Genomic DNA, 24,444 nt, shown 5'->3' on the forward strand with positions numbered 1-24,444 from the left:
ATTTGACATTACATCTCCTCCATCATTATATAGTAGAAGATAAGCACAATCTAAATCTTATATTGGAGAAAAATCACTTTTAATTTTAAAGTCAGTCTCAGAAATTGTAGAACATACTCGAATGTCTTTATGCTTTGGATTCTTCCTTAGATATATAAAAAACAAACTGACTTTACCTTTTGATCAAAAGTGAAGGCGACAAAATAGAGAAACGAGTTCTTCTGGATCTGTTAAGAACATGGTTCTTAAGACAATGTGACATTTGTTATTTAGCACAAAAATGTAGGTTTTCATTTTAATGTGAAGTTGTGAAGCTAATCAGAAGTTACTTTATGCTAAAGGAAATAAGCCAGTCAGAGAAAGATAAATATCACATGATCTCACTCATTTGTAGAATATAATGGACAATATAAACTGATGACCAAAAATAGAAACAGAGTCATAGAAGCATCGAATAGACTGTCCAACCTATGAGGGAAGCATGGGGTGAGGGGGTAAGAGATCAACCAACGGACTTGTATGCATGCATATGAGTATTACCAATGGACATAGACGAGGGAGGGGGGGTGAGGGCATGTGCTGGGGGTTGGCTGGGGAGAGGTGACTGGGGGGAAAAGGAGACTTATGTAATACATTAAAGAATTTAAATTAAAAAAGAAGAAGTTAATTGTGCTGGTTTAAGAGCTCAGACTTGGGGAATCAAGCAGGTTAGGCTTCAAATCCAGCTCAGTTGCTTACCAGCTGTATGATGTTTGACACATTACTTATCTGTGGGGAAAAAAATTCCCTCGAAGGATCAAATGAGATAATGTCTGTAAAGTGCTTGGTTTTGTGCTTTGTGTATGTTGCATGCTCGGTTACCTCTTAGCATATGATGATGTTGGTGTTGGTGAGGAACAGGGTGAGCCGCCTTGCTTTTCAATTGCTGATGTTCATTTTTCCTATTAAATTTAGGATAGTTGATCTTGGTTGCAAAAATTTAATTAATTAATAAATCTCCTTCCCCACAATAATCTTGCATCTCGGTGGCTTGTAGTTGTCAAAGTTCAGTCAAAAGTTCTTTAGCCCTGACTGGTTTGGCTCAATGGATAGAGTGTCGGCCTGTGGACTGAAGGGTCCCGGGTTTGATTCCAGTCGGAGGTAAGTGCCCAAGTTGCAGGCTTGGTCCCCGGTGAGGGTGTGTGTGGAGGCAGCCAATCGATGATTCTCTCTCATCATTGTTTCTGTCTCTCTCCCTCTCCCTTCCTCTCTGAAATTAAAAAAAAAAATATATATATATATATATATATATATATATATATATAATTATATATATATATATACATGTATATAATATATATATACATATATATGTATATGTATGTATATATATTCTTTAAAGGCAGGGGATAGCAAACTAACCTTTTCACATTTTCTTATCAGTGTTGAATTGTTACAGGGGGGCAACACATTAAAAGTTATCCACTAAACTTGTCTCAGAATTGAAGTGAATATTGATGAGCAGAGAAAGAGGAGGTTCCTAAGAATCTTAAGCACTAAAGTGTTTCTGCTTTTGAATCTTCACACCTAGATGGCCTGTCTCATGGTAGAGAGCTATAGCTGTGAATACTTTAGCTAGTTGAGGTTTCTTTGCATAAAATGTTGTAAAGAAGAACTCTGATTTTTAAAATGTTTGATAAACCGTACAAGAGTCAACCAATCAAATGTCATCTGTAAGACAGTGTTGCCATTGTGGTTTGAAAAGTATTTTTTGGAGCCAAAAAAGAAAGAAGATAATATGTGTGATGCTTTGATTAAATAAATGATGGAATGAAATAGTTTAACATCTGCATGAAGTGAAATGTTTCAAGTTTTCCAAAAAGATGATTTACTGAAAAGAAGTGGGGTAATACCTATCTGATCATTTTGCTTTTTACATTGCAGTGGTTAATGATAACCAGGTAATGACAATGGCAATGTTTATGGCAGTGGTTTTTGTGCTTATTCACATATGCACATATCCACACATGTTCATGTGCTTCCCAACATGTTCTAGAATGATTGATTCAGATGGTAGTTGTAAATGTCAGTCAACAGTGGATTATAGTAAACACAAGAGAAGCTAAGTATATTCTGAAATACACTTAGTTGCATCATGGAGGAGTATCTTTTGTGTTCATCTATAACCTATCTCATTACTACTGACAGAAATCGACTGAATGACTTCATTATGGATTAAAATCTGTGTATTTCCTATATGAAGAGAACAAACATTGCTTAACCACTTTATGTTAATGAAAAATTAAGCGTTATAGATATTATTGACATATAAAGAGAGCACTTTGCCCTACAACTATTTTCTTACCTAGTGTCATTTATTTTCTTTGACCGGACAAAAAGTTTGGAAAATGATATTCCCCCTTTCTTTCTTAGTATTGTCAGTGAAGCAGGAGCATCAATCTATAGTGTCAGCCCTGAAGCTAACAAAGAGATGCCAGGACTGGACCCTAATTTGAGAAGTGCAGGTAAGAAGCTGTGCACCATCACAAACGCATGTGATTTTGACATTTTGGATTTGTATTTGTAGAGAGCAAAATATTTAAATATCCAAGAAAATTTAGAATATATATTCATAAGAATAGGCAGGCATGTTAGAAAGTGGTTCGAATAATAATTATAATTATGGAAAAGGAGGAAAATTACTTTTTCTAAAGAACTCTGCATAGTATTCTAGAGTATACTGAAAAATCAGCTCAAAACATCTCTAATAAAATTAAATGTTAGTGTTCGTAAAAGTAATAAGATACTCTTAGCTTTCTTATTAGAAAAAATATTACTTATTATGGCTTTTTGTTGGCAAAAGTAATATATAAACATAAAAATATTTACAGTCAAGTGTATGAACATGCACAGGCTTTCAATTTATTACTGAATATTTGTCAGATAACCAGTTTCTTTTGTCTTGCTTTGATTTCTGTGATGTGGAATAGTTAAAATCTTATGTGTGAAGAAATTAAGATACTTTATTAGAAATGGATTTTTTATTGATATTAGAGAGAGGAAGGGAGAGGGAGAGAGAAAAACATCATTGTGAGAGAGAGACATTGATCGGTTGCCTCCCGCACACACTCTGACCGGGCATCTAACTAGCAACTTTTCTGTGCATGGGACAACGCTCAACTGAGCCACACTGGTCAGGGCTATTGAATTTTTCTCCTTAAATATGCTCTTCAAATTTCATTGGCTGTTCTTGAAATCTACACCTGGAGATATGCACTTGGCATTTTTTGCATTAATTTAAAGCTATAAACTTCTTTCTTACATCTAGAAGAGCTGGTAGTTTCCCTTCACTTGTTCATTCCAGGGCACAGTTCCCGTCTAAAATGATCTTCTCAAACTCAGATTCCAGCTCAAAATCTTGCCTCTTCTAGGAACCTTTTCCTTATCACACTAGCTCAGCATGGTTTCTGCTTTCTTGCCACATATTGTTTTGGTACTTTCCTTGTAATAATAATAATAGCAATAGCAGTAATAGTAATAATAAAGGGGATTAGATAATAGTACAGGCAGTCCTCGGGTTACGTGGGTTAAGTCGGACTCGACGTATGTACTTAATGTCATTTCGTGGTTACGTTGCTATGTCCCATTTATTTATAAAGAAAAAAAGTTCCGTCATTTCGACATGAGTACATAGGTGCTCTATGTTTGTTGGTTTTTTATTTACCACAAGTAAAGGTCAGGAATTGTTATCTTTCTTTTAAAATTTTTTTACTGTTTCACTTCCTTACTGCTGTGTATGTGCTCCATGTGAGTGACGTAGGTGCTCATGTAGGTGGGTTCCGACTTGTGGCAAAAATCACATTATGTCGCGCTGTAGGAACAGATCTCCGACGTAACCCAGGGACCTACTGTAATCATAGTGGGGGCTGCTAATATTAATCTTTTTAAAACAATATATGTGAAACATTGTATTAAATGCATTACCAGTATTATTTAATTCTCACAGTTGTCCTCTGAGAGTTTTATTATTCCCACTTTATAGATGAGGAAACCAAGGCTGAAAGGGCTTAAAGAGGCCACATAGCCTATAAATGTGCACATAATATTTGTATACTTCTATAACAGAAGGATACTTTTCTTTATAAAAAATAAGATTCAGAACTCCCCAAGTTAGCACTGAAATGTAATATTATTATAGGGTATTGGAAAAAAATATTGTCTAGAGGAGTTGGGAGTCCCTCAGACCTCCCACTGCTAAGGGTACTGTTTCCTTTTCACCACTGGCCCACATAGGTACATAACTATCATACTATTATAGGTGAAACAGAATTGCTACAGTGCAGCACAACTCTGTGAAAATAGGAAGTAAAAAAAGGGAATTGGTATCTGATCCTAATTACTCTGATTTCAAAATCTAGCTGTGCCTTCAGTTTGTAATTCACTGTAGATATGCCTTCCTTCTCTGTCTCAGCTTCTGTCCATATGGCAATGACTGTGTTTGATCCATATCAACTCAGAAAATATATATTTTTAGTCTTCAGAGTCTGGTCCTCCAGGCAAATACTGACAGAAGCTGCGAGTCTTCACTCTGGGTTTTCTAGGGCCCACACACTTCAGTTCTTGTCTCTTTTGTAGTGATTAGTGCCAGGGATGACTTCATACTTCATTTGAGACCTAACCTACCTGTGGCTATGGGTTTTACCTTTCAACTCTCCATAACTTTGCTATATCAGAATATAACAGAACTTCAACATTCATACAAGTGTTAAACATATGTAAGCAAATGACCTTCATATTATTACTACATCTTCTTAACCAGTTTATCAGCTTATTGAAAACAGAAGTTATCTTTATATGTGCTTATATTCCCCCATAATAAATGTAATGTACTTGAGAGGCATTTAAATCAGATGGATAGAATTGTAGATAGATGATTCTAAAATCTCATTAAAATGATAGTAACTTGATAGAATGAAGACATAAACTCACTAGGACAAAGAGAATGGAGAGGAGATAACAGCAACATTAGTTTTGAAGCTGGAAAGCAGATGTCTGAGTAGTAAGTGATCTAGCCAACTTGAGAAAGTGGAATACTAAGACAGCATTGTGGAAAACAGAACTAATCTGTAATAGATCATGGAAACTCCATAGGTTCAGGAAATGTAACAAGCACCTTTAGAAGTATTTTGGGAGGGCAGAGTGGGTGTCAAATAGAGGATTGATTAAAAGTCTGTTCAAAAAGCAATTAGACCAAGTTAAACATATGGAATACCATGTAACTCAGCAATTCCATTACTAGGTATATACGCAAAAAATTGAAAACAGGTACTCAACAAATACTTGTACACAAATGCAGTGAACTTGATGTTCACAGTAGATTTTATCTCTGATGAGATGTACAAATCAGTGACAGGAGAATCTGGTAATCACTTGTAATAGGTGACTTCCTTTGCCAGACTTGGAACAGTTTAACATGAAAACAAGCAAGGGATTTCCATTGATGGCCTTAATGTTTTCACTTAAGAATTTAACCTTCTATATGAGTATGTGACACTGACTAGTTTTCACGTGCTTATAACATAAAAGCTTTTCATACGTAAGGCTCAATGTAACAATGCTACTTGGGAAAAAAAAGATATGCCTTTAGAAGTATCCTTAAGATTCACATTAAATTTCTTTTCTCTAGCAAAATCTATCTTAAAAGCTAAATTTGATATAAAAATTTGTTAGCATTTGGTTTTAAAAAAGGCAATAAATGATGCCCAAGTAAAATGACACAAGCAAAGGAATGTTTGAAGTTAACTCCAAGTCTCTTGAACATGAATTCTGATGGTTGAGAAAGATGTGATTAGGAGTGTGTGTGACGGGTAATCTAGCAGTCATGTTCAAGGCAATACAAGTGTTCTCACTAGCCAACTGACTTGGTCTCTGGTTGCAAGATATGATCTCATCATTTACTCATCATTATCAGGATCTAGTCCTAATAAGCATATTTGCCATACAAATGTCTACCATGTTTATAATAATACAAGATTGTTTAAAAGTAAAACAAATATCTACTTGTTCTTTAAAGTGTGAGGTACTCTATTCTTTTGTATTTATCTTTAAAGAATGAACAGGTAATTGTGTAAATGTAGCAACTATGTGTTGTATTTGTTTTTTTTTTTTTTTTTTTTAATGTATAACCCTCTTATTTCTGCTCAGAAATGCCTCGGGGTCCTGGTAGCGTAATAAATCCTGAAATTTTATATTCATTCTTTTGTGTGAAATTGTTGGTCTGTTTGAGAGGGGATGGAATTAAGTACTTGCATCATGGGGAACTAACTTAAGTGATTATCTGGATACTCTTTTTACATTAACATACTTGTATTCTGATTCTTTGTGGGTTTTGTTGTGTTTTTTTTTTTTTCAGTTTCCATAGCAAGGCGTGTACAAGATCCATTAGCTGAGCTGGTGAAAATTGAGCCAAAACACATTGGAGTTGGAATGTATCAGGTAAAGCAACATGGATCATTTAATTTATGAAATCCATCAATACAAAGAGCAGTACTCAAACTTGGCATAGTAACTAAGTGTCAGTGGGAATAGATTCCAGTTTTCAAAGGCTAGAAGTTTGTGGGAAGATAGATAGGAGTTTTAAGTTAGTAGGGAAGGAAGAAATTTTTTTCTGGTGTTTATGGTTCTGATTCAGACTTAGAATTGAGTGTAGTCAGATTTAAAGGCTGTTCAAACCTTAGATCTGACCAGTAGCTTAATCTGGAGAGCCTCTGCTTTTAACATTAATTATAGAATTGGAGGAGTTATGGAACATGGGGGATATCTGTTTGTCTAAACCAGTATGAACTATTCATCTTTATTGATCCTTCAGGAAGAAGCCTTTGGTACCTACTGTGACTTTTTCCCCTCTGTTTTCCTTTTCTGTTTGATTATTATACCTGGTAGTTAATTTTTGGTCATTGCCCAGTATGAGATAAAAGCTTTCAGCTGTTACTGTGTAGTAGAAATAGTGCTTCTTGTTGTATTTTTAGTTCTTGAGGTTATAAACATTGGGTACTTGAAGACAGCACTAAATTTTGGCAGAGTGAATCCATAGTTGTCTCTGGAAACCTTGAGTTGAATTATTTTTCCTTTGATGAAAGTCCCTTTTACATAGGAAGTAGAATATTACCTTCTGTATGATTTTCATGGAATTTGAATGATAGGCACTGCACTTAAAAAAATATTTTTATTAATTTCAGAGAGAGGGAGGGAGAGTAAGAAACATCTGTGATGAGAGAGAATCATCGATTGGCTGCCTCCTGCACACACCTTATTGGGCCCACATCATAGGCATGTGCCCTGACCAGGAATCAGACCATGACCTCCTGGTTCATAGGTCAACAGTCAACCACTGAGCCATACCGTTCTGGCAGTACTGAACTTTCTTAAGGAAATATTCGATTAGGTCATGGAATCTGTGACCACTAGAAATGGAAGAAACCTTAGGAATCATCTGACCCTACCCCTCACTTGACAGAAGAAGAAGCTGTGTCCTAGTTAGGATTTCTGCCCAGGACCACACTGGCAAAGCCTGCAGTGACCTGTCATACATTGATAGCAAGTTAGATGCAAAGGCATCCAGACCTTTACCTGGACTTGTTCATTTGGGAAGCATAGTTACCGAAGGGTCTGATTTGTAGCTACAGATACAAATACCTAGTATCTAAAGAGCTGTAGAACTTTTATGATATAGACATTGTAGTTGAGAGAAATTATAGTTGTTCAAAATAAATCAGCAAGGTGGTGGGACAAAGAAAAGAGTCACACTTACAGAAGCCAGGCAGGCTAATACACTACTAGCATCAAGGAAGTCTTTAAGTAAATAGCAGAGGCCTAGTCTCCAGCTTTGTATTCAGAGACAACATTTAATCTGAAAAAGTTTGGACCTCATTCCAACAGTAGTGAGAAGTAATGGAAGTGTTTAGCAGGGGAATGCCACGATCTGATTTGTTTTTTTAAACATTGACTCTGGCTACTCTGAGGAGAATGATTTAGAGGGGAAGAGGAAAAGCAATAGGACCAGTTTCGAGGCTATTTACATAGCCCATGTGAGAGTGATGGCGGCTTGGACAAAGCTAACGGTAGTAGAATTATAAAGAAGTTAAATCTATTTTGTAGGCATTACTTGGTAATAAGTGAGGGAAAGGAGTTGCTAAGAATTTGCTCCAAGGGCCCTGGTATGTGGATGATGCCTGAGTAGAGCAGGTTTGGTAAGTTTAAGGTCAGTAGTTCTGATTTGGACATGTTAAATTTGAGATGTATGTAGGAAATTCACGCAGTGATGTCAAATGGAGTTGGATATGCAAGTGTGAGATTTAGAGAAATAGCCATATTAACATTGGAGTACAGACTAGCAAATAATGACACCTGGCAAGGGATCAAGATGGTAGGCTGAGCTCATGATATTCTTTAACTGCACCACTGTCACCATTGCCATATCCACAGCTCCAAATTCCATAAGAAAAGATGTGCATATGTATCTGTACCTATATAAACACAAACTTATATGAATAAATTGATGATAGCCTGGGTAAACAAGAAAGGGTCCCACCAATGGACGGAAATTTTAGAAATTCCTGAAAGTTATTAAGCACGAGGAATCACATCCATGGAAAAAATCAAACCTGGTGGACCACTCCTCAAAATACATAGATCATTAGTGTTCTCAAACCAGAATCACATTCTGGGGAAGGGGCCTGTAGTGTTAGGTAAGAAGGTACATATAGAGTGGGTAGGCCCATTGTAACCCCTCGCTCAGTTTACTGTAAATCTAAGCTAATGCACTGAGTATAACACAGGGGCCAGAGAGGCTGGGGATTTTCAAGTAGCCTTTGATTGTCAGGAAACCTCATCCTGGCAAGACAAACTTCTGATCTATACTGACACCTGGCATCATATCACACATTTCTCACGTTATCACTTGAGGCAGATGATGGTAAACAGAAACAGCTTGTACAGACAGCCAAATAGGAACACTGAAATGATGTAGCTACCAAGAATCACTAAACATTTGAGGAAAACTTTTAATAGAAAAAATGAGGCACCAAACTTAATAAGGAAAAATAGCACCCAATGAAACAATGAACAGGCAACAGACTTTGAAATAAGTAAAATTAATATTCACAGTGAGACAAGAGGGGTTATTGCGTTTATAAAGCAAACATGGGATAGAATGAAATGAACCAATCTTAGAATTTAAAAATATGAGTGTCAAGATTTAAAAAAAACCAATAAACAGGATAAATAGAGTGGACACAGCTAAAAGTAAATTAATGAATGGGAAGACTGAGCAAAGATTCTTTAGAATGTAGTCTTACACCGAAAAAGGTGGAAAGCATGAACAAAAAAGTCTTATGATTTAGAGGACGTTCTAAAGCTTTAACATTCATCTAATAGAAGATTAAATAAAAAATGAGAATTAAGGGGATTATAATCACAAATAATAAAGAGAAAATTTCTCCCAGCTGAAGATGGAGAAGTCTTTTGAAAAGGCCTAATGAGTACTGAATAAAAGAATAACAAAAGATCTACACTCAGCCTGACTGGTGTGGCTCAGTGGTTGAGCATTTACCTATGAACCAGGAGATCATAGTTCGATTCCTGGTCAAGTCATATGCACAGGTTGTGGGCTCAGTCTCGTGTGGGGCAAGCAGTAGGCAGCTGATCAAAGATTCTCTCTCATCATTGATGTTTCTATCTCGCTCTCCCGCACCCTTCTTCTCTAAAATCAGTAAAATGCTCTACACTCAAATGTCAATAACCTATGAAATTTCAGAATGCTAGTAATAAAGATGAACAGACTAAAAGCTCCCAGAAAGCAGACATAGTTTATTTACAAAGGAAAGAATCAGGTTGATATCATTCCTATTATGGGTAAAAACGGGATAGAAGACATGCAGTGGTTTTGAAGTTGTGGGGAAAAATTATTTTGAACCCATAATTCTATATTCAGGCAAAACAGCAATTCAGTGTGAGAGGAAAATAGAAGCATTTTTGGACTTGCCATGATTCACCTTCTTTGATTGTTACAGACCGCTTTTGAAAGTATTATTTATGGAAGTACTCCTGACCACAGAAGGGGAGGCGTGGTCCCAAAGAAGGGAAAGGCATGTTGTGAGGACACAGAAATGAGGGAGGCAAGGAGACAGTGGATAGCTTCACAGTACACATACTCACAGTAAAATGTACATGGAGTCTCATGATTTTTCAATGTTAATCTTTAAATATCAGTCTAGATCAGCTCAGTTCAACATGGGAGGGTAGAAGAAAAAGAAGTTATAAAATATTAGGATGTTTTTCTCAGGGAAAAGATTTAGATACAATTTGTTAGAAAAACTTAATTTGAAATATATGAATCATAACCACAAATATAAATCATGAGAGTAAGAAATAAAAAGTTTATCATTCTAACCAAAGGCAGAGAAAACAAAGTATAGTAAACAAAATATATGACGACAGGAATAAGTTTAAATAATAGGTAAAGGTAAATGGGTTAAATTGCCCTAGTAATAGAATCTCAGATTTTATAAATAAAATGTAACACTAAGCTACATATGTGCAAGAAAAAAACAACCTTGATATTAGAAATTTGAAGAAAAATATTCTGCATGAGAATATTTTTTAAAGAAAGTCATAGCAATTTAATATCTGATGAAATAGAATTTAAGGCAAAGTGTATTAAACAGGTTAAAGAGGAATATTTCAGATGAATGAGATACAGTTTTCCAAGAAGATACAATTACCCTGACCATTCTTTTATCTAATAACATAGCTTTAAAAAATATGCAGCATTAAAAACCTAAAAATTAGAGCAAGAGACATTTGCTTTTTTTGTAGGCGTCTTAATAGACCATCCTATATTAACACATGCATTTAAAAAAGTTTTATTGAGATATAATCACATTCCTATATGTATAAACATAGATAAATTCACCCACTTAAACTGTACAAGTCAGTGATTTTTAGTATATTCATAGGGTTGTGAAACTATTACTACTAATTTTGAACATTTTTATCACCCCCAAAAGAAACCATTAGCAGTCACTTTCCATCACCCCTCTTCCCCACTGCTAGGCAACTACTAATCTACTTTCTGTTTCTATAGATTTGTCTATTCTGAATATTTCTTATAAATGGAATTATACAGTATGTGGCCTTTTGTGACTGGCTTCTTTTCATTTAGCATAATGTTTTTAAGGCTTATGGATGCTGTAGTGTGTATCAAAACTTCATTTTTATGGGCAAGTAGTATTCCACTGTACATATAGACTACATTTTGTTTATCCATTCATCAGTTAAGTTATTTTCATCTTTTGGATATTACGAATAATGCTACTATGAATGTTTCTGTGATGTATGTTTTCTTTTCTCTTGGATATATGCCTAAGAGTAGATTTGCTAGGTCATTTAATACATAAATTTAAATCAGATGATGAACTAAGGAAACTATTTGCTACAAGTATATATGTGCATATGATAACTACATATTTTATTAGTAAGGTTTTGGTGTTTCCTTATTGATTTGTACACAATTTATATGTAGGTTTACAGTTGTTCGTATGGAAAATTGCAGTAATCATAACCTGCATGTCTTTTTCCATATGAACAACTATTAACCTATTTTTCCCACCCCTGTATTTAAACGGCCTCTACATATCATGTAACATAGATGAAATATGAATATTTCTCTTTATGAAAGAAACCTGAATTAAACAATTGAGTAAATCCTCCTATATAATAAAAGGCTAATATGCAAATCGACTGAATGGCAGAATGACTGGTCGCTATGATGCACACTGACCTCCAGGGAGCAGACACTCAATGCAGGAGCTGCTCTCTAGTGGTCAGTGAGAAGCCAGGCTCATGGCTGGCGAGTGCAGTGGCAGTGGTGGGAGCCTTTCCCGCCTCTGCAGCAATGCTAAGGACCCCTTGGGGGATGTCCTGCTTAGGCCCACTCCTGGGCTTAAGCCAGCAGTCGGACATCCCCCGAGGGGTCCTGGACTGGGAGAGGACGCAAGCCGGGCTAAGGGACTCCCTCCCCCCTCAGTGCACAAATGTCATGCACCGGGCCTCTAGTTTGTAATAAAATGATAAACATCTGTGCAAGTGAGAAGGATACAGTGAAATGAGCATTCACATACTCTGTTAATGAAAGTGCAAATGGTTATTTTTAGCAAATATTCAATACCTATTAAGATGCACTTGAAAAAAATGGATCCTTTGGACCTGGTAGCTCTCCCTTTAGGGAGCTCTTAAGGCAGTAATAAGAACTACTGATAGGACTTATTTACAAGTTTGCTGTTGTAGCAAAATATTGGAAGCAGCTACAATAGAAGAATAGTTAAATGAGTTATGGATTTTCCATCAGTTGAAATATTATACAACCATTAAAAAGTCAGACTTAGGGAGGATTTAATGACCCGAGAAATTACTCTTGATGTAATATTTTTTAATTGCAATAAAGTTATTGATACAGAGTTAAAGATATTTATATCTTTGGTGTGATTAGGGATTTTTATTTTTTTCCTTTTTCAAACTTTCTACAGTGAATGTGTATGAATAAACTTTGTGGTAAAATGCACATCTATTTCTCTATCCCAGCCAATGGGCCACTTAATATTTAAGTCTTAATAGAATAAACATCCAATACAACCAGAGTGGGACTGAATTTCTCTTCATTCGAGACCTCTAAATGCTTTTAGTATAAACTTAGTACTTATATATATTTTGAAGCTGGACAAACATTGTTAATTTTAAAAAATGAAAACTGTTCAAAGAAAGAATGTTAAATGGTTAAATGAAATAATAGAAGCTATAATATTATTTCAGAAGAAACTAACATACTTTTGGTTTAATAACAGCTCAAATGCTAAAGACAGCACTCCAGTCCTTGTCTTAGAAATGGAGAGAACTGATTTTAAAAACACATGCCTGTCATTATTTCTGGAGAGAGAGGCAGCCAGTGCGGTTAAATGACAACATATCCCTAACTGACCCCTATAGACTTTGCTGGAAAGTGGCTTGGTGTTACTCCCAAGAAAACACTCCAGGGTGAGAGCAGGATGATGCAGGGTTGGCTCTGTTGAGTTCTCTGGGACATGGGGAATGGTGGTTTAGCTTGGCCTTGTCATATCCTGAAAGCACAGCTTAAGCAGCTTGGATTTAGTTGCTGCTTATTCTTTCCTTGGATCATTTTTAGATACTTTCATGCTCATTAACACCTCTTTGTTAATGAGCACACACACAGGAAAGTAGGAAAGACAGAACAGTTCTCTTTCTTCCTTTTGTGCCTCTCTGTTAAATCATTTGACGATGTTAGAGAATGAAATGGTTTTCCAAAATGCGGTTTTGGAACCCTTAGTGGATTTTCTCTATCCAGGCCATCTTTATTCCTCATTATTTTGGATAATGAGGAGTCACTGTAAAAGAAAAATCATCTTCCCAACTGAAACTTTTTTATGGTAAAACCTTAAAGGTGGGAATTTGTATTTTATTTCTCTATCTCCTGTGTGGGATCCGTTTTGGGTAAAAACCAAAACAACTCTTTGGTGGTGACAGTAACTATAGTTAACATGTTGAAATTAGGAAATTCAGTTTTAGTTTAGGGCTGTAAAAGGTTAGTAGGTTCCTCATCTGCCCTACATTGTTTGCCCAAATTCTTTCAAACATTTTAACCCTTTAATTATTTGTTATTGTACAGTGGGATATAGAAAAGAGTTTGTCCTATGGATATCCACTTAGATGACTTTTGACTAGATTTTTGCCTCTATACAAAATAAAGCAATATTTTGAAATAGATAAACACAAAGATGGAACACAGAATTGTTCTAAAAATCAGGCATTGTTCATAGAGATGAGTTCCTTGCCAAAAGTTTTTTTTTTCCTTTCTTCCTTTTAATCCTTATCTGAGGAGTGAAGACATTTTTGCCATTGATTTTTAGAGCAAGGGGGAGGTGGAGAGACAGAGACAGAGACAGAGATATGTGACAAAGACACATTGAATGGTTGCCTCCCATGCCGTGAATGGAAATGGACTTGCATCCCAAGACCATAATTGAACCAGAGACACTGGTGGGCAGGCTGGTGCTCTAACCATCTAGCAACACCAGCCTGGGCCCAAAATGTCTTTCTAATATTGCCCCTTAACTGTCCCAGGATATGAGCTGTGCATGAATCTCTGCTTTACTCACTGGGTATTATAAATAAAATTCACACTTAGCTTGTAATTAAGGTAATTCATTGGTGACCATAATTGAACTCTTTCCATAACTGAAAACAAGTAATTGACCTTTAATGGGAGAATGAACTAAATGTATTAGAATTTGCTAATTATTCCTTAAACTTAAAGTTTTAAAATTTCTGTTCTGAATATTTTTTTCACTCCAGATGAATAATGCTTCCTACATTTAAGTATTAAATTTAGTTTTCTCTGATTCTTAGAAATCACTGACAGTGTAATAAGCCATGTATATATACACACACTCTAGTATAACACCATTACTTATCTTTAAAAGAAATGTGAAATGTATGATTTGAAAGAACTTTTACCAATAATGCCCTAAATTACTAACACATATATAATTTTTTAATCTTTTGTTTGCTTACTCTTTTACATCGTTGACCTTGGACAGTGAAACTAGATCAATTTCAGTTTCTACTACAGGTCACCTAGTTTTCATACATCAGCACAAAAAACATACTTAGGATTTCTAAAACTTTAATGTATTTTCAATGTTTAAAATGTTATTATTATGTATTATTTTTAAAATTAAACATGACATTAAAGGTACTACCATAAAGGAAAAGATTAATAAATTCTACTGGTTTAAAATCTAAAATGTCCCTGAATCAGAAAACAATAAATAGAAAATCCACAGGCAAGGAGAAGGTATTTTCTACCAATATAACCTATAAAGGACACAGAATATGTAAAGGTCTTTGACAAAACAAGAGAAAAATAGACAATTTAATAGAAAAATAGGCAGGAGATATGAATAGGCAATTAACAGAAGATGAGACACAAAAAAGTGTAGACATGAAAAAAATTATCATTCTCACTTGTAATTGTGGAAATGCAAACTAAAGCATAATGAGAAATCTTTCAGGTTGTTCATATTTGAAAGAATTGTTGAAAACTCAAATATAAGATTGTACTAGACAATTTAGTAATAGGGAAGATAAATAAAATGTGTAAACATTAGGAGGGTCACTTCAGAGAATTTAAAAACTATATCCTGAATATCTGATATCCATATTATTTAGAAATGTTAATTGTCTCATCCCTTCATGTATATGTGTTGAGGGGGTGGGTGTTTATCATGATTAAGAATAGTACAGGTAAATTTAATTACTTGTGAGATTATATTATATTTTAACTAGAGGCCTGATGCACGAAATTCATGCAAGAGTAGGCCTTCCTTCCCCTGGCTGCTGGCACTGGCTTCCCTCGCAGCCCTGGCTTTGTCCAGAAGGTGTTCTGGAAGGACGTCCGGTCTAATTAGCATATTATGCTTTTATTATTATAGATACATGTCTTTTTTAACAACTTTAGGAGATATCTTTGGTTTGGGGTGAGATAGTAAGCTAGTTGGCTGCCTTCTTAATGTATTGTTAACTCTGGTGATATATTTCCTTTAATAATCCAGATCAGGCTACCCATGCTGTTTATTGTAAAATATTATTTAAAAAGATATATTTTCTTTTCAAAATATAATTGAAGGAGAATTTTCTCCTGACATATACAAGGCTTTTGTTTCATTATTTATTTGGAATAGATGGGGCCAGAGGGTATGCGTGCAGTTAGGTTTTGTTGGAGGGGGCTTGCAGAGACTTTTTGAGGCATGATGTGCAAGTGAGTGTTTTTAAATCTCAGAGGTGTGATTATGTCATAACAGCCATAACCTCTGGGCTTGCTTTATTACTTTTATTAAAACAAATCTGTGTAGGGGTGCTATGTATATTTTGGTGATGAAGGAAATGAGGTGGTTAATTTATTATGTGAACAGCACTTTCAACTAACCACAGCGTGATTCACTGAGAGCAGTGGAAAAGCCTAGCTCTGTAGAAATGACTGCTTTTTGATTTGTGGACCCTAACTTTCAACACTAGAGCATGAAGTTTATCTACAAATTGATTCCTTTTTCCCCCTGTACTAATGTTTTTGTCCAATTTTAAACTTGAAATTTTTCCCCTTCATTTTATTACGGGCATTCACTGACTATGAATGATCTAAACAGTCCTTACCAGCAAGTTAAGGAAGAAAAAAAAGGGGATGGCGGTTGGGATCCATGTTTTAGGGCATTAGGAAAGTGGGTAACATCTTTCTGGTTTCCAAACAGCCCACAGATGCCTCAGAGGAGGACTCCATAAAATGAATCAATATACAAACCTTTAACCAATGGTAATACCTACCTAGTGTCAGGTATGAGTTTCGGAAAAGTGTGGCACCTGTTGTTCCTCCCTTTTGTAGCATGCATTTATAAACAGATGCTATATTGGAAAAGAAAATCAATCTCATGCTAAATAGTCTCTGGTAAATGTTTGCTTGGAAGTGGGAGTTGATTATGAGAAGAGGTGACGATGTAATGCCACATAGAAGTCCACAAACTATAGAATGGAATCAAAAGAAGACCCGTCCTTCTAATGAGTTCTCAGGGCACAAAGCACTTGTTGTGTACTCATAAACTGCCATTGAAAGACCCCAAAAAGGTTGTTTTCTCTGGAGTTGCGCCATACCCAGCATCATGGTGATGTGAACCTGCCTAGAGAGAGTGGAAAATAGGTCATCTTCCTGGCAGTAGTTCTGAAAGACCCCTTCATTTTCCAGATGTCCCAAACACCAACCATTTACAAACTGAAAGACTCAGAAACAAGGCAGGCATTTAATTGATAAGAATTCCTTAAAGTATTTTATATCTGAAATATTATAAGGCTCCATGAAAATAAGGATGACAATCAGTTTTATGTTTTATCTCTACTTTGGAATAGCATAACTCATTTCTCTTTGGAGCCCTAAGTTTGCTCTAAAAATTATGTCATTCCCTCATAGCACTTCCCCAGAGAGTTGGCAAAGGCCAGTAGAAACATTATTTGTGTAGTTTAAAGACAGGGTAGAGGAGGGAGGTCTAGGCCTGTGGTTTGTGTAAACAGGGTGGCTGGGGAGGGGGCTCTGGCACCCCTAGTGAAGTTGTTGCTCAGTCATCATGAGCAGTCAGTCCTGGTAAGAATATGTCCACTTTGAGGCGGTGATTAGTAATGATCATCCACAGTCCCAGATTGTGGTAAAAATTTAATTTCAGAAGGAATTGGATTGTAGGCAAAACTTCATTTTAATGACTTGGTTGAGTCTTTCAAACTTTCAGGTATCCTCACTAGTAGGATGAAACTATGATTTGGGCATTTCCAAGGGACATTATATTCGACACCACGTAAGCTAGCACTTAATTTGTTGAAAGTGTATTGGTCTTCATAATGGTTTGGTTGCTTTTTAAAAGAATGAGATTTAAAAATTGTTATTGGGAATTGGCTTTAAAAAGTCTTATACGCTTTTCCCCTCCTGAATGCCCATCTCAAATCAATGCAGAACATAAACAGTAATTTTAAAAGCCCGGATAATGGAGAAACCCTAAGTCTAAATGTGCCCTGCATTCTTCTCTACCTTGCTTGGCATTTTCTCCTACTATGCCCTCTTTGCTCTGCCACTTTGCTCATCTCCCTTCCAGCCTCCTATTAGCTGCTTTTTGAAGAGGTAGTTTGTTCCCTGCTCCCTTACTCAGGGCCTCTCCCTTCATATGGTGTGAAGTACAACCGGGCTTTTAAAAAAGTGATTCTACCCTTGTTTACGATTTGAAACCTACTCAGATATGTGTTAACAAATTTAGGCAATGGTATGAATTTTTTAAAGAACAAATTTATTCATAGGCATGCTACCAGAGTAACATTAACCGAACACAGACCCAGTGATGGCAGCAGAATGCAGAAGACATCCAGCCCCATCTGCCAGATGGGAAAGGCATGGTTATAAATAAAATGGGCCTTGGCTGGGTGGCTCAGTTGTTTGGAGCATCGTCCTGGACACCAAAAGGTTGTGGGTTCGATTTCCAGTTCGATACCTAGGTTGTGGGTTGGATCCCCAAGTATGGGAGGCAACTGATCCATGTTTCTCTCTCACATTGATGTTTCTCTCTGTCTCTCTTTTCCCCTCTCTCTCTAAAATCAATAAACATAGCCTAAGGTGAGGATAAATAAATAAGTAAAATGGAACACTATAGTTGAGAGTGAGACAGGAGATATGTTCTTTTAAGAAATCCTGAATTTATCGTGAAGTTTACAAAGGAAAGTTGGATTCTAGACTAAAATACTTGGTTAGTCATATCTGGGCACATAACTGTGCTCACTGACTTATGCCCCTCCTTGCAGTTGGGTAGTTATAATTAAGGGTGTGTTTAATCAAAATTTTCCTGAGAGGTGAAGCTCCTGTATGGATAGGGAACTGTCTTAAACTGAAACTGTAGAGACATTTTCACTGGTCCCTTCCTCGTTTCAGTGCAGTTCAGTCAAAAGGAACACAGAGCCTCAGCACCAAAGGGAGCTATGTTCTTACCTTAGTTGAGCTGCATTTGTTGTGTGACCTTGGGAAAGTAATTTCACTTCTTCATGGTTTGTTGGAAAATAAAATATCTATGTGCTTTCTGAAAGAGTATTAAAAGGAAATTTATATTTTTTTACATATATATTTTTAAAGACATGAAAATGCCTGAAGATCTACATGGGAAAGTGATTTTATTTCCTATGATGGGACTATCAAGTACACAGAGTCCATTTACTTTGGTGGGGTTTTATTTATTCCTATTATCTATTCATATGCTAAGCTTATTGAGTATTCCTGAAATCATTTAATTTTAAGTTGCAAGGGACCTTAGAAGTCACTTAGTTCCCACTGGCAGGTATGAGCATGTCCATTGCCTTCTAAACAAGAGGACGGAAGAAGCTGTGGGAGAGCTTTCAGAACAAAGGATCTGCATATTGGCATCGCTGTGGTCATGGTCCAGGAATGAGGAAACAGGCTATTGCCGAGCTGCCTCGGATACTACAGTAATGACAGGATGTGTTACACAGGGAGAGATAGGCATTTGAACTTGCATTGGAAAGTACACTTTGAACTTACGTTAGTTATTATCTACAGGATTTTTTGTAAGTTGATAGTGCTTTACTTGCTATCCTTGTATACCTGATTCTTCTGTTGTGGTTCACATCTAATGTTTCAGTTAACTCAGTATTTTGGAGATGGGAGGGTAAGAGGGTAGAATAGTTAAAAACAAACAACAGCAACATCAGAAACAAACTCCTCAGTTTGTTGGGTTGCGGGATTGAGTTATGGGTTGTCAATATGAAACAGCTGTTTGTTTGTTGACAGCCTGCCTTGCCTCTACCAAAATCAAGCTGTTTCTCATCATATATTACCAACTCTTTAGTATTTGAGGCTTGTTGTAGATTTATAGTTGGTTATGTATAACGTTTGTCTAAACGAGATCGTTTAGATAAAAAATTAGTGATTCCCCCTGTAGTCATTCTACTGAAATATGAATGTGAATTGTATTAAAAGAAAGATGCCTAAAGAGACTTCTGCACTTCATTTAAAAATTAAGAGAATGTAGAGACTGTTTTGTATGTGTTTTCTAAGGGGGAATATAAGTGCAAGTCTTCCCTGTCTTCTAGACTGTATTGCCAGTCAGAACAGCGTTCTGTGTTCTCTTTCTTTCATTTCCCTCCCTATGTCTCTTTTCATCAGTGTAGTTAGGCAGCACTGATGTGGGCAGCAGGATAGAGCTGAGCCAGAAGGACATGATTTTGTTCTTTCATTCTTTTGTTCTTCCCCCTGCCCCCCTTCTTAAAAACCTGTTCTGTGGTCGAAGCCAAGAATGAAAGGAAATAAAGTCAAGTTTAAGTTCTCTGAGAGTGGAAGGTGATGTTTTAGTCTCCTGGGTATCTTTACCAGTTGAAAAAAAGCCAGATGTGCCTCCTACTCTAACGTGAACCTATCTAGGACATTTCTAAACAGACCCCTTTTCAATCTGGGTTATTCTGAGTGAGGTCTATTTTGAAATAAGAGTAACCCTGTGTTTTAGAAAAACAAGTCAGAGAGGGGAGGTTTCTATTGCTTCATTTAGTTTTACTCTTCAAAATAGAGCAAAAATGTTTTCTAATTATGCTTAAGTCACAGCTTCTCTAGGAGGGAAATGTTTCTCAGGAAATCTTTTCACAGTGCAGAGCTACTTCAAAAACTCCTCTGGAAGACTACAGAGTAATGTCACAATTTCTTCTTCCTTTAATAGGTTTAATATTATAATGGAACTTAGAATATTTTTAGTAATTTTTAAAATTTTATCTCAAGTGCAAACATAAATTAATAATTTTTCTCTCTATAAATATATTTCTTAAGAGAGAAGGTAATATGGGGACAGTAAATGCTTTTTTTGTGATAGAGGGTATGATTAGGAAAGGGAATACTTTAGTTTAAAATTTGTAAAAATAAAATTTTGAGGGGAAAATATATTTTGTATGATTATAGTTTTTCTATTACTTGTTCATACTATATCTTTCATCAGAAGTCTACATCAACTTATTTCTAAAAGCATAAGTCATAGAAATATTTTACTTTACTTTAAAAGAACGTGTCAAAATGATTGCTTTCTCATTGCCAAATGATTCCAAATGTTAGTGGGAATTTTACTAACAATAATTTCACCAGGTGGCTAGTGACAGTTTATTACCAGAATGTGAAATGTTTGGATTTTGTGTATTTTTTAATATACCAGGACAAAGACATTTCACATAGCTACTTTAAACTATTTAATTACAATTAGCATTAGGGCAAGATTTAGTTCTTTATCCTAACACATGAGTTATACCATGAAGTTGAAATCCAAAATTGAAAGATTATGTCTGGCTTAATTGGAACAGGTAGGAAGTGATGGAGTATAAAGACGAATATTTTCATATATGCAGCTGTGCATATATTCTTGGGGCTTTATTAATTAGCCAAAATCTGTTGTCTTAGTAGTACCCAGGTGCCCAAAAATGAATCGCAGATGATCCATTTTAGAAGCCCTTTACTATTTGGATGTCTGGGGAAGAGAATTTAGTTGTAATTTTAAGAACGTCATCCCAAATTATTTAATAGTATATTTAATTTTAGCTGCCCCATATCTATTTGGGCAAGAATTATTATTATAAATAAAAGATGTGCAAATCCTCACTCTAGCACTTATTGGGAGGCCAGGGGATGGGGAGATTTAGGAGATGTTACAGGATATTGTTACAGTTTTCTGTTCTGTTTCTCTGTGTTAGACTTTTCTATTTGGTGAAGCTGTCTCAAAAACTCTGCTAAAAATTCATTATTGCAGAACCATTAAAAATATTGGTTTATTATCCAGTAATTAATATCCATGACCTTTATTTTTGGATCAGCTTCATAAATATGTACATTTTTCTGTGTCAGTCATTGTCTAGAATTTCATTTTTGTTCTGCTTTCCATTACATACCATGAATTATATGAAATTAATTTAATCGCTACTACAAACAGAAATTAAATGTGCCCTAATCCCGAGTTACGTTGTTTGCTTTTACAACTGTAAGTCATAAGTAATTAATTTTCCAAGGAAAATTAATTCGCTTACCATTCCCAGTAGCATCATATGTTGACACAGGGTTATAGATAGTTTAATATTTTTCTTCAGCACGCTGGCCTCAACTTTAGAAGACCTTAAATGAAAACAAATTAAATTTACTCAACTGTATATAATTTGGAGTTATTTAAAATAAGTGTTGTTGTTATTGCTATTATCCAGGTGATGACTCGAAAATTATATTCAAACTCTACAAAAACTCCATTAGAATATTAACAAGTCTGAAACAATATATTTTTAAAAGTTGTTCATGTGACAGCCATTAAAATTTTTATTCTTCAGTTCTAAATAAAACAGTTTACAAGACAGCCGTCTGACAGCAGTAGCATGGAGTTTTACCCGCACTGAATTAATAGGGAAGCAAAAGGAGTAACTTACTTGCTGGGCATTTTGACCACCTCGGATAGCAGGTCATCATGTCTGATTCTTACGGCGCTTATTTTCAATATCTAACCTCAGTCAGTAGGAAGATGTCTAGCAAAGTCATCGTAAAAACATAGAATGTGAAAGATATTTTGTTTAAAACCCCAAAATATTTTTATTATATTGATTGCCCTTCTCTAATTCTTCCATCCTTTTCTGTTTAATACTTTTCCCCCATGTTTTACAGAAAGGCTAATGTGGAAAATGAAATAAGCAAAAGTCTTTCAGTTAAATAAGCTAGGTTTCTCCTAGCTGCTGCTTATATTCTGGGAACTCAGAAAATATGGGCAAAGCAAAGTTAGCTTTTCTTCTGCATTTGCCAGGAGGTTATTTTGTAAGGTGATTTTCCCCCCTGGTTCATAGAACTCTATAAAACATATAGTGTTTATTACTTTATTTATATTTATTTAAGTCACTAAGGTGAAACTCTAGTGATGGTGGCAATGTTACAGTTTTAACAAGTGGGGGCTTATTTTATAAATGTGCCTTTGTGGCCATAGCTTTCAAAAACGCAGGGGGTTAGCGATGAAATGCTCTTTATGCCTTTTGGAAAGAAAATTTGCCATTTAATTCCAGTGTAAAAGTACTATTAGAATACAAAATCACTACTGTTATTTTTTGTTAGTATTCATTGTTTTGCTCAGTTTTCTCTATCTGTTCGCACAAGTTTGAAATACATGCATTCTAAAGTTGCATCAGGAAGAACGTGTTTTTATTTGCTGCTGCTTTCATAAGGAGGATGACAGAGCAGACCCCTTCCCTTTGCTTCAGACAGTTTCTCTGAGTGTCCTTCAGAATTATGTAATGACTTCCTTTTTAATCAGACAAAATGCAAAAAAACAGGTATCAAGTCTTGTACATTTATGTTTATGCTCTGATTTAAATATAGATTGTTATACAATTAGTTTTAAGGGAATGCAGTCTTCCAAAAATAATTTATGTAGGCATTCCAGGCAATGATTATTCTAAAAACTTTATTCCTAAATCTGTCACCATGTAGCTATAGTATGGTTACATATAAATATGCATGATAACTCCACATGTGTCCTTACACAGTTTTGAAACTGCCTCTGCCTTTCTGAAATGAACATACAGGTTTGGTTTATCCTTGTTTTGAGATAGAAAAGAAAATGTATGCCTATAGAAATTTAATAGCATCTGTCTATTTTATTTCACAATATATTCTCATAAAATTACATTTAAGTGAGAATTTGGTCTCATCTTTTAACTTATTTTGTGTTAAAATTAATATTTTTTAGAGAAACATTTAATTTTGTATTGAGCTAAGTGTAGAGGGGTTGTGTGCATGGTGTGTGTACAAAAGAAGGTTGCAAGAACGTGGAGAAAAGAAGTGCTGAATTTAAGCTCCAAGGGACTTTACGAAAAGCTGGCAAATGAACATTTTATATTAGAGTATATAAAAATTATGGATTCAAGAAACAGAGTTTGAAGAAGCAAATATTTTTACTTTTTCACAGTTATTTTGTTGAGTCTGATTAGCATAGAAATGACAAGACTTTGTAGTAGAAATATGTATGTTACTTTTAAAAATTGTATAATGTGGAGATAGTGTAAGCAGGGGTCCTCAAACTACGGCCCGCGGGCCACATGCGGCCCGCCGAGGACATTTATCCGGCCCACCGGGTGCCGCTGCCTGTCCTGCCTAGCAGCCGACTCGTCCCGGGCCTGCAGTGCGCATAGGAATTTGTTCATAGTTTTTTTTTAAACTATAGTCCGGCCCTCCAACGGTCTGAGGGACAGTGAACTGGCCCCCTGTTTTAAAAGTTTGAGGACTGCTGGAAGGTGTATTAATTTACTGAATAATAGCAGTGGCATGCGTTAAAAACTGTGTGCTGCAAGTTCATGTGTGTCTTGAGGACGACGAGGAACTTCAGACTCTGGCTTGAGTTTGGTCAATAAGAGTTTACTTTTCATCCATAAGCAGAGTATAAATAACCATAGTTATTTCTGAATAGCTCCCTAAAGCATGGTAAAGGGGGGGGGGGGGTTGCAAACCTCTGATACCTGTAGGAGGACAATATTGATGTTTTGTAACATGTTAACATTCAGTGGAGTCGTTAGCAATGCCACTAGGGTAGAGAAGTTAATTCGTACCTAAAGAAATATACAATTATTAATTTGCATTCTGTTCCACACTGTTCCTTCAAAAGACTAAATTTAAATTAGTTTGCACTTCTATTCACAAAGGTAATAATTAAATTCAGGTGATATGTAGAAAGGTAAAATGGCAGTTTACCACCACCTGAGATCGACAAAACTCTCCCAGGTCCTTCAAAGTAAATCATGCTCCCAGTT

General features: G+C 35.7%; 1 protein-coding gene across 1 annotated transcript in view; it reads left to right on the forward strand.

The window, feature by feature from the left end:
- The window catches only part of SRBD1 (S1 RNA binding domain 1), a 157,662-nt gene that overhangs the window by 75,351 nt on the left and 57,867 nt on the right, over positions 1 to 24,444 (forward strand). Inside the window, exons 15-16 of the mRNA XM_080685582.1 lie at positions 2,413 to 2,504; positions 6,392 to 6,474. Coding sequence (XP_080541708.1) covers positions 2,413 to 2,504; positions 6,392 to 6,474 — 175 coding nt within the window. The remainder of the gene's footprint in view (positions 1 to 2,412; positions 2,505 to 6,391; positions 6,475 to 24,444) is intronic.

Source organism: Plecotus auritus (genome assembly GCF_963455305.1).
Source record: "Plecotus auritus genome assembly, chromosome: 8".
In the NCBI taxonomy this organism is placed as follows: Eukaryota; Metazoa; Chordata; class Mammalia; order Chiroptera; family Vespertilionidae; genus Plecotus; species Plecotus auritus.